Source organism: Portunus trituberculatus, chromosome 49 (genome assembly GCF_017591435.1).
Source record: "Portunus trituberculatus isolate SZX2019 chromosome 49, ASM1759143v1, whole genome shotgun sequence".
Classification (NCBI taxonomy): domain Eukaryota; kingdom Metazoa; phylum Arthropoda; class Malacostraca; order Decapoda; family Portunidae; genus Portunus; species Portunus trituberculatus.
The window spans coordinates 20092669-20104983 of NC_059303.1; the positions used below are offsets into that span (position 1 = coordinate 20092669).

The following is a 12315-nucleotide window of genomic DNA, read 5'->3' on the forward strand; positions in this document are numbered from 1 at the left end:
ACACACACACACACACACACACACACACACACACACACACACACACACACATAATTGGTAAGAATCACATAGACTAAAGATAGTAAATCTTTTCCTTCATTAACATTCACCCTATTTTCCAATCTCTCTCTCTCTCTCTCTCTCTCTCTCTCTCTCTCTCTCTCTCTCTCTCTCTCTCTCTCTCTCAGCACAGTTTCTGCTTACACTATTCCTAAAACTCATTCTATATCGTGTAAACTGAGAGTCACTTGTAACACAAACTGCGTTCCTCACAGATAGCACGTAGTAGTTTTGGGGCAAGAGAGATATAGCTTATTATCATTCACTCACCAAAATCAAGGTGTGTGTGTGTGTGTGTGTGTGTGTGTGTGTGTGTGTGTGTGTGTGTGTGTGTGTGTGTGTGTGTGTGTGTGTGTGTGTGTGTGTGTGTGTGTGTGTGTGTGTGTGTGTGTGTGACAAGCAGGTAAGAAACAAACATACTGTAGAAAGAAAAAAAACACGAATAGATGAATAATTCAACAGATAATGAGAAATCACACGTACTTCACTCAAACTTATCGTGTTTTTTTTCTTCCTTTCATCTTATATTTCATTTTCTTTCTTTCTTTTCCTTCTTTTTCTTGGATGCGTTCGCCCATCCGTCATGAGTAAGATATTAATTTTTGTGTTACTTATTCATCCCTGTGGGCTCTTCCGTGCGTGACACACACACACACACACACACACACACACACACACACACACACACACACACACACACACACACACACACACACACATTCACAAGCTGCAGAACACGAGGCTCAGACGTATAGGACATCGCTGAGACTGAGAATAAGAAAGGAAGGAAGGAGGAAAGGAAAGGAAAGGTAAAAGAATGAACACACACACACACACACACACACACACACACACACACACACACACACACACACACACACACACACACACACAGAGAGAGAGAGAGAGAGAGAGAGAGAGAGTTCATCCTTCTTCTGACTTACAAGTGAAAGTGTTTTAGAAGTGAATCAAAAGTAACTTGTGTGGACTTAAGAGAAAAAAATTGTGTATGTCACTGTGTAGTTTGAAATAATCTATGAATTGCATTTCTTTCTTTTTTTTCCCCTGCAACTTGAGGCCTTCGTGAACTAAACTTCCCTGTGACTACTTTACTTTCCTGTGACTGAAGAGCACGCGGTAGTACAATGCCACCTAAAACTCTGCCTTGACCAATATAACTACCTGTGATGAAAGTTCTATGTCTGTCATTAAAAGAGAAAAAGAGTTAAAGACGTATGGATTGATACACACACAAAAAAAACATCAAGACTAAGCTTTTCCGGTTGCATTGATGGTGGATGTATGTATATATGAATGTTCAGAGAGAGAGAGAGAGAGAGAGAGTCAAATTTTTACTCAAAAATGAGTTAGTCGGTCTGGAAATTGATAGCATTGGTATATTTACATAATCACCGAAAAAGGAGTTCAAACGAGCGAAGTATATATAGTTTTCATGATCTAAAATAAATAACTGAATAAACGCAGAAGAAAGTGTACAAGCAGAGTATTGGCACCAATGCTTTACTTTTGGTGACGTTTCGAGAATCAAATTATAACAGTCCCTCTTCGCTTCCCTAAACCTAACTTATATTGAAGGAATGTCCACCTGGCTTATTCGCCTAGCTAGCAACCCTTACCTCCGTGCACATACTTAACAAGAAAGACAGTTCCAACAATATGGGTACGTAAAGTGGGTGGGTACGTCAGATAACCAGCACATGGACAAGACATACTGAAAAGTGACTGTGAGTGGATTAGTATGTGTAGTCATGAAATTATATATATATATATATATATATATATATATATATATATATATATATATATATATATATATATATATATATATATATATATATATATATATATATATATATATATATATATATATATATATATATATATATATATATATATATATATATATATATATATATATATATATATATATATATATATATATATATATATATATATATATATATATATATATATTTCCGACTTTCTACGACTTGTTTTCTTATACGAGGCAGGTATCGAGGGATTTACTCCCTAATCTTGGCTGAAGCAGTCAAGTGGGCCTTCTTTTTTTATCTTTTCTCTTTTTTGGCCTTGGCTGGCCCTCTTCCCTACATAAATATATATATATATATATATATATATATATATATATATATATATATATATATATATATATATATATATATATTAATGGTCCAAGACAACAGTCAAAACGGTATTGTGAAAGATTGTCATAAAAGCTTGTTGAAAAATTTAAGCAACACATTGTCACCAGCACTGTACGTACACACTTCCCTCAACAGTACAAGATTTTTTTTAAATCAGAAGTTCTCAACCTTTTTCTCGTTAAGAACCCCCCCGAGTTATACGACTTTCTACCCGAACCCTCCAAGTAATCTGACATCGAACAGAAAGTTAATCTAGTGACTGACACTAACTTAATATACAATGGTATACTGCAAAGAATATTATCAGCCATCTAAGTACCCCTAGAAATCTTGTAAAGCCCTGGTGGCTAGCGAACCCCAGATTGACAATCCCTGCCTTAAATGGTTTCATTCATCAGCGCAAGACGAGAGAAACCGAGTAGGTGTCAGAAACTTCAACATCTCCTCAACTTAATTAACACTCACGTCCTTATTGTTCTCGCCCTTGCTGCTCCGGACGCCTGGATCAGTGAGGAATGTCCCACGCTGTCAACACTAGACAAACATTTCTTCTCTGGCGCAAAATCACGTGTGTTGAATATTTTTTCCCGAGCACTCACAGCCGTGAGCACACTACCATTAGTAAACAACACTGTTCTCTTCATCCCAGTCATACTTCGGTCCATGATTCATACATGCTAATCGTCCAACATTTATTTCCTTCGATTTTTTATACCATATGTATTTATTTTATCACTTATGTCTAGTTATAGGCTGTACAAACAGTTTAACTTTCGTTCCAGTCCTACTTCGGCTCACAATTCATACGGGCTCTTCAGCACAATGCCTCTTATTATTATAGTAAGTGCTACAAAAACCATGGAAAATCCCTACTGACTCTCACCGGATCCTACCAGCAACCGAGGTAATACGCTAAAGTGTCTGAGAGCATGTACGCCTCGACAACCCAGACAAGGTACCAGAGAATCGCTGTAAATATAAGTGATAGCCCGTGAGCCGCCTGTGAAGGGGCATCAAGCTACCAGTGATGGATGTCCTGTTGCAGCAGAAGTATAGTAAATTTTAATCCATCCACGGGAAGAGATTTATGTTCGGTGTTATTCAGTATTCTTCACCGGTTCATGTCTTTGTGAGTTTGTTACTTAAGATTTCTGCTTCGTAGCTGGTGGAGGGGCGAACGTGTTTGCATGAGTCCGCGTAACTATTGTAAGTGAATGTTGTATATGGTGCTTGTCGATACCGAGGAGTTTGTCAGATCCTGTAATACGAGAACCTCAGGAATCGAAAGCAGTGTCACTGGGGAGTTCTCAAACGTCTCAGGTGTCATCTCTCAGCTTTTTGACAGGTTTAATGTAAGTTATTTGGATTTTCATGGGTGTTTTAATGGTTCTGGTAATAGCTATGAGAATTCTGGATCACTATCAGGAAATTATCCATGGGAACCCGTCTTATCATCTCTGTCATCCTTAAAAATATTCCTCAAGAGAGTTCAGAGTGTTTCAAGATACGAGAAAAAATCGTTTACTGTGTGAGATTGCAAGAAGGAGCATTCTTCCACTCTCTTTTGTACAATGTTCTATGGAAGGTACATTAGCAGGCTGCGTACCATGCTGTATGATGATTAATGAGATGCATGTATTGGACTGACAGGCATAATGACTATGATAGACTGCCAGGCTATGTGATAAGGTTAACATTGTGTGATGAATGTGATAGACTGCCAAGCTATGTGATAAGGTTGTGTGATGAGCTTGATAGACTGTCAGGCTGTGTGATAAGGTTGTGTGATGAGCTTGATAGACTGTCAGGCTGTGTGATAAGGTTGTGTGATGAGCTTGATAGACTGTCAGGCTGTGTGATGAGGTTGTGTGATGAGCTTGATAGACTATCAGGCTGTGTGATGAGGTTGTGTGGTGAGTGTGATAGACTATCAGGCTGTGTGATGAGGTTGTGTGGTGAGTGTGATAGACTGTCAGGCTGTGTGATGAGGTTGTGTGGTGAGTGTGATAGACTGTCAGGCTGTGTGATGAGGTTGTGTGGTGAGTGTGATAGACTGTCAGGCTGTGTGATGAGGTTGTGTGGTGAGTGTGATAGACTGTCAGGCTGTGTGATGAGGTTGTGTGGTGAGTGTGATAGACTGTCAGGCTGTGTGATGAGGTTGTGTGGTGAGTGTGATAGACTGCCAGGCTGTGTGATGAGGTTGTGTGGTGAGTGTGATAGACTGTCAGGCTGTGTGATGAGGTTGTGTGGTGAATGTGATAGACTGTCAGGCTGTGTGATGAGGTTGTGTGGTGAGTGTGATAGACTGTCAGGCTGTGTGATGAGGTTGTGTGGTGAGTGTGATAGACTGTCAGGCTGTGTGATGAGGTTGTGTGGTGAGTGTGATAGACTGCCAGGCTGTGTGATGAGGTTGTGTGGTGAGTGTGATAGACTGCCAGGCTGTGTGATGAGGTTGTGTGGTGAGTGTGATAGACTGCCAGGCTGTGTGATGAGGTTGTGTGGTAGACTGAGTATGAACTACGCTTGACACAGTGGCATTCACGGTAGACAGGGTCAGTGCCTATAAGTCAGTCATTGTGTGGCGCAGTCAGGGCACGTTTCTGGCCCAGATTATGTAGTGATGACACGGTGGAAGGGTTTGCGTGATGTGCTTATGCCATGCATCATGTAGCCCTGAATGTTCGGCAGTCCAGAGAGAGAGAGAGAGAGAGAGTATGTGTAATTCATCAAGATTGTCTGCCGGTCTTTCCCGTTACGGAGCGAGCTCAGAGCTCATAGACCGATTTTCGCGTGGGACTGTGTGTGTGTGTGTGTGTGTGTGTGTGTGTGTGTGTGTGTGTGTGTGTGTGTGTGTGTGTGTGTGTGTGTGTGTGTGTGTGTGTGTGTTTGAATATCACATGGTTATAGATTTAATGGAGTGATATAATGAATGACCGTGTGATCCTTTCTCTCTCTCTCTCTCTCTCTCTCTCTCTCTCTCTCTCTCTCTCTCTCTCTCTCTCTCAAAGCATCTACGTTGTATAAACAACATCCTGCTACTTTTTCCTCCTATTGCATCAGGTTCCTGAATGGTTACCGGCGGTTGCGTATCCTTGGCGGTGAACGATGATCTTTGGAAGATATTGGGACGTTGCTTGAACACAGATAATTTCACTTACAAATCTGCTCTCCTCCACTCACAGTAAGCAAGGAACACTCATCTGTATGACATTCTAAGTAAGTGTGATAATTTTCTACATACGGTTCTTTAGTATGTGTGATGTTAGGGAGACAACGAGAAGGTGCTGAAGGAAAGTTGAATCAATAAAAGCAGTTTGAATAATAATACATCTTGCAACACACTTGGAACCAACTGAACTGCTCATATTTTCCTTCTCCTTGCGCAGTCATCAATAGAAAAGGAGGGAGTGAAGGAGGATCTAAAAAGGACATAAGGAAAAGAAAATGAAGAAGTATTAATGTTAAACAAGATTCATTAGTTATAATTCTCTTTGTTTTCCATCCTGCCTCTGTTCCTTTACTCCTCCTTTTCTTATACTCTTGTTACTTTTCCTTTACTCATGTAGTCTTACCCATGTACTATTCCTCATTTTTCGTTCTTCCACTTATTTCTCTTTATCACTACCATATATTCTTCCTCTTCTTCATTATTATTACACACTTCTCATCACGATTGTTTTCCATTACTCCTTCTCTTCTTAAGAGCATAAGAAGATAAGAAAATCGGGGAAGCAGCAAGAGGCTGTCAGGCTTACACGTGGCAGTCCCTGTATGAGCAAAGCTACTTAATTCCATCTATCATCCCCATCCATAAATTTATCTAATCTTCTTTTAAAGCTCCCTATTGACTCAACGCTAACAACGTGGTTACTAAGTCCGTTCCATTCATCAACCACTCTGTTAGAGAACCAGTTCCTTCCCATTTCTTTCCTAAACCTGAATTTCTCAAGCTTAAACCCATTACTTCTGGTTCTATCCCCACCACTGATCCTAAGAAGTTGGCTCATGTCCCTCTTGTTGTAACCCTTGTTGTTCTGCTCCTGCTTATTGGAAAGAAGTGTGTGTGTGTGTGTGTGTGTGTGTGTGTGTGTGTGTGTGTGTGTGTGTGTGTGTGTGTGTGTGTGTGTAATTCACCTTGGTCGCCTGCAGCTGATCACCCAGCCAGTCTTCCCCATTATGGAGCGACCTCAGAGCTCATAGACCGATCTTCGGGTAGGACTGAGACCACAACACACTCCACACACACCGGGAAAGCGAAGCCACAACCCCTCGAGTTACATCCCGTACCTATTTACTGCTAGGTGAAAAGGGGCCACACATTAAGAGGCTTGCCCATGTCTGTGTCTGTGTCTGTGTCTGTGTGTGTGTGTGTGTGTGTGTGTGTGTGTTTTACGGCCCGCCCGTAACATACTCCACTACCATCACCTCCTCCGCTTGCTACCTCGTTCGCCACCTCTCCACCTCGCCTTCCACGTCACCGTCTCATGAACCTTCCACGCCACCGTCTCATGAACCCTCCACGTCACCGTCTCATTTTGATGTTCCCATCACGTCTCAGATGACTAAAGAGGTCATTAAGAATGTAGTTGTTGAACATCTAGTGCAAGAAGGTCAGTTGCTAGGAAATGCCATAGAAGAGTTAACTCCCATGTCAGCAGCCTCTACGAGGACTATAATACACAGTCCCCAGGAAGAACAGGATAAGAGTAGGATAAGTTAGTGGGAAATTGAAAAGCTTAGACTAGAATACCGGATGCACGAAAAACAAATGCAACTACAGGCAGAAAAGGAAGAGAGAGAATTTCAGTTACAACTTAAAAGGCAGGAGAAAAGGTTAGAAATTCAGGAGTTAGCCCTACGAAATGACGCTAAGTTTAGAGGGGAAGAAATAGATATAAAGAAAAAGTTAGCAAGCTTTAATCCCGCTACAGCTGCTCCGCTAGTTCCCCCTTTTGATGAATCTGATGTTGACGGGTCATTTCGCGCTTTTGAGAGCATTGCTAATAGGAATAAATGGCCCAAGGATCAGTGGGTGTCTCTCCTTGTCCCTAAGCTAGTAGGAAAAGCTTATAGGGTATACAACGGCCTTAGTGATGAGGTAGAATATGAAGAGATCAAAGGTAACATTCTAGACGCCTACTCTATCACTTCTGATGGATACAGACAACAGTTCCGAAAGTATGTGAAACCAGAGTCTCACACCTATGTTGAATTTGCTAGTGAGAAACTAAGACAATTTAAGAAATGGTTAGCCGCCCTTAACATTACCACCTTTTCGGAGTTGCTCAATCTAATGGTCCTGGAAGAATGGAAGAACAAGTTACCCTTTAATATTCTGAGGCATGTGGAAGAACGGGGAGAGAGTGATCTTATGTCTGCCGCTAAAGTGGCTGATGCCTTTGCTTTGTTGATGGGATCCCTGGGTAGTAGAGGTCGTGGTTCACTATCTAATGTTAGGTCCTCCTTTGGGGAAGGTTTTGGGGGCGCGGGTGGTAAGCCGACTGGATTCTCGCCAAATGCATATAATTCCCCCTGGTGTACATACTGTAAGAAACCAGGACACATGATCCAGAAATGTAGACACCTAAATTGCAAGGCCTCTAGAACTTTATGACTCGTACACGTATCAAGGTAAAGTGTCCCTGACTGATGGTAAAGACAAGGCAATAAATGTCAAGGTTCTGCGTGATACAGGTGCTGCCCAATCCATCTTAAGGGAAGATGTCATCCCTAACATCAAACAGGTTTTCACTGGGGAGAAGGTGATCCTTACAGGTCTCGAATCACAGCTCTCCTATCCCTTGGCTAATTTTAGCTTACAGTGCCCGTTCATTTCAGGAGAGGTTGTGGTAGCCATTAAACCTGGTGAACTGCCAGTACTGGGGGTACATCTTGTACTGGGTAATGATCTTGCGGGTAACTTGGCTGTTCCTAACTTAATTGTTCTTGATTCCCCCTTAACAGAAAGTCCCACTAAGACCCTGGACAAAACATCCCTCACTTCTTCCCAGTGTGTGCAGTCACCAGGTCTCAGTCCAAGTCCCCTGCCCTTTCATCACCTCCTCCACCAATGATTGCCTCTACTGACAACTTGTACAATAACATCATTTCAAAGGAGAATTTGATTAATGCTCAGGAACAGGATCTCACTTTGGCTAAGATCAGACATGTTGCCAGTGAGACAAAGGATATGTCTAAATTGCCTTGTTTTTATTATCAGGAAGGAGTCCTGATGCGTGCCTACAGACCTCCTGAACTGAAACAACTAGACACCTGGTCAGAAACACATCAAGTTGTCATCCCTTGTCTGTAAGACCAGCCATTATAGAACTAGCTCATGATGGATTGTCAGGTCATCTAGGCATCCAAAAAACCTACAAGAAGGCTCTTCAACATTTTTTTGGCCAGGAATGAAAAAGGATGTGTCACACTATGTAAAAACATGTCACATATGTCAAATTGTGGGTAAGCCTAACGAACGCCTTGTGCCAGCTCCTCTGACGCCTATTCCAGTTCAGACGGAGCCCTTCGAAAAGATCATTCTAGACTGCGTAGGGCCCTTACCCAAAACCAAACGAGGGAATCAGTATTTGTTAACCCTCATGGATCCCACTACCAGGTACCCTGAAGCATTCCCTCTTAAGAACATCACATCAAAGACCATTGTAAAACATCTAATACATTTTTTCACCTCGGTAGGAATTCCAAAACAAATTCAGTCTGACAAGGGTAGCAATTTCACTAGCCATTTTTTCCAACAGATAGTGAATGAGCTAAACATCGACCATGTTACCTCCTCGGCTTACCACCCCAATCCCAAGGCTGTCTGGAGCGGTTTCACCAAACATTAAAATCCATGATGAAGAAGTATTGCTTGGAGCATCAAGGAGACTGGGATGAAAGTATCTCTTTCCTTCTCTTCGCTTTAAGAGAATCTCCTCAAGATTCTTTAGGTTACTCCACTTTTGAATTACTCTATGGTAGACAGATCAGGGGGCCTCTCAAAATATTAAAGGATCAATGGTTTACTCAAAATACTCCTTCAAGCCCCAGTGTGTCTGACTACATCAGTAACCTTAAGAATAAAATCAGTGAAGTCAGATCTTTTGCTAAATCAAACTTCCTCAAATCTCAAACTAAAATGCAACAGAATTCTCTTCCCAAATCTGTCATGAGAAGTTTCAAACCAGGAGACAAGGTTTTACTTTTCTCCCTACTCCAGGCAATGCTCTTCACAGTAAGTTCATGGGACCTTATGTTGTGGCTCAAAAACTAAGTCCATTAAATTATGTGGTCCACACTCCTGACCGTCGTAAGGATTCCCAACTAGTTCATATTAATCTAATGAAACCTTACCACTCCAGAGAACCAGAGGACGACTTGTCTCGCACTGTACCTGTATGTCTGGTAGGGAAGGAGTCTGGTCCTGTGCCCCCCGAGGAAGAGTCCGACATCGAATTCCTCTTCTCGTCACCTAAAGGACGCCCCTCAAACAGTCAAATCATGTCCAACCTTGATGAGGTGTTTCTTTCCTTAACACCTTCACAACAGTCTGATCTTAAAAACTTATTGCTAGACTTTTCAGAAATCACAGGTGACCTGTGTGTGTGTGTGTGTGTGTGTGTGTGTGTGTGTGTGTGTGTGTGTGTGTGTGTGTGTGTGTGTGTGTGTGTGTGTGTGTGTGTGTGTGTGTGTGTGTGTTTGCTCCAAATACCGAGAAGAAAAAAGAGAGGAAAAATAGACTCTCACGTATGTACACTCCCACGCCAACAAAGTACAGTATAGCCAACGTGTTCCTTGTTGAGACAGATGCAGAGTGAAATTTCAATATCTGGTAACACTGCAGCTCTTGTTTGTAAATATGGATACCTGAGAGAGAGAGAGAGAGAGAGAGAGAGAGAGAGAGAGAGAGAGAGAGAGAGAGAGAGAGAGAGACGGTTATTGTTTTAAAAACTTTTGGTCTTGACTTGTATAATGGTTATTTTATACATTTTTTCATTCATTTAGTTATTTATTTAATATGATAATTATTATTATTATTATTATTATTATTATTATTATTATTATTATTATTATTATCATTATTATTATTATTATTATTATTATTATTATTATTATTATTATCATTATTATTATTATCATTATTATTATCAATATTATTATTATTGTTATTATTACCATTATTATTATTATTGTTATTATTATTATCATCATCATCATAGCGAAGGATTTAGTAAGTTAGATCGATACACAAGAGTTAATAAAAGGGAGTTAAATGTCAAAGGAGGGATGGCAGTAACACGAACTGAGCGAGCTGGACAGGCTAGTGATGGAGGTTATATCTTGTCTTGGTGTCATGACGTCTTACTTATAGAACTTTTATACTTATATAAGCGTTTCAAATTCTTAATGGACCGTGTGCTTGAAATTAAGCCTTAAATATTTGTTTTCTGCTTCGCTCCAGCTGCGCCTTGTGTATTTCGCTCTAATTATGACATTTTTCTTCCTGGAACATTTCTCCCTTGTTTTATATAGACACGCAATCACCCGTGGTTCCCTGAACTTAAGTGTTATTTGCACTCTTCCCTGAATCTCATCAGAGGTCAGCAGACTGCCATGGCCGCCGCCTGTGCCGCGTGGTGCCTCGTGGTGATGCAGGTCCTGATGGTCGATTACGCCGCCGCCTCACGTGAGTTCCGCCGCCCTTGCCTGAGTCTCGGCGCTCTGGTGAGGTGATATGGGCAGGTTCCTTCTCTTATTAGTAAACCATAAATCTTCAGAGTCATTGATTACGACAGAACAAGAAATAACATGTTCAAGGTTAAGTCTTCAAAAGAGATGAGAGGAAATTGTTTCTTAAATAGATTGGTGACGAAAGGAATAGACTCATTTATAATCAGTGGTAGTGCTGAGTCCAAAAGGAGCTCTGAAAAATATTAAAAAACACTGACAAACAAATATACAGAAAGGCAGAGCGAGGTGCGGAAAGCAAGACTGTAATAAGAGAGGCATATGGAAGTGGCCGCACCTTACTAATTCACATCACACTCTCACCTTGGCGACAGGATCAGGCTCATCAGCGGCCCACCTGCAGCAAGATGGAGTGGCGCGGGCTGACTCAGGCCTCACTTGGCGCCACACGCTCCCTTCCCTCACCACCTACACTTTCTGCGTCAGGCTGTTCTCCTTCCGCAGTCGCTACGTGGACTATATGTTCTCCTACGCTACAGAAGGTTACGACAACGAGCTCGCTTTTCGTAAGTTGTCTGACGACTGAGCGCAATTCCCGAGTCATCCCTCTGAGATATGATACAAGAAATAATAAGTTCAAGTTTGAAAAAAAAAAAAAAAAAAAAATATATATATATATATATATATATATATATATATATATATATATATATATATATATATATATATATATATATATATATATATATATATATATATATATATATATATATATATATATATATATATATATATATATATATATATAGATAAGAAGGAAATGGTTCTCATAAAACTGGTAGATGGATGGAATGGACTCAGTGATCAGGTTGTTAGTGCTGAGTCACTGTGGAGCTTTGAAAGATTTTACAGATTTATAGATGGAGATGATAAGTGAAAATAGGTAGGCTTATCTCACACAGTCTCTCTCTCTCTCTCTCTCTCTCTCTCTCTCTCTCTCTCTCTCTCTCTCTCTCTCTCTCTCTCTCTCTCTCTCTCAATTTATGTTGTGTATTGAAAATTTTGTTGAATATTTGGTTAACCAAAAGCTGCCTAGCTATTTGTTGAATACTTCAATATTAATCTCTTGAAAAAGAAAAGCAACGTCCTTGATTTCATTAACCTGCTGTACTCTTACCATTTCTACCCAACTGTTACTAAGCCAACTAGAGTTACTGCAACTTCAGCTGCATTAATTGACTACATTTGGACCAATAACTTGCAAAACCATGAGGTGAGTGATATAATTTATTCTGATATTAATGATCATTTCCCGGTCTTTCAATGTTCTTAATACGTTTAGCAATAATCGTGAAGCCAAATCATAAAAAAAATT

The 12315-nt window shown here is 40.6% G+C and overlaps 1 protein-coding gene across 1 annotated transcript in view; it reads left to right on the plus strand.

Annotated features, from left to right (window-relative positions):
- Window positions 1-12315, plus strand: part of LOC123499296 — a 64160-nt gene that overhangs the window by 15928 nt on the left and 35917 nt on the right. The window contains exons 4-5 of the mRNA XM_045247097.1: window positions 10850-10938; window positions 11315-11506. Coding sequence (XP_045103032.1) covers window positions 10866-10938; window positions 11315-11506 — 265 coding nt within the window. The 5' untranslated portion in view covers window positions 10850-10865. The remainder of the gene's footprint in view (window positions 1-10849; window positions 10939-11314; window positions 11507-12315) is intronic.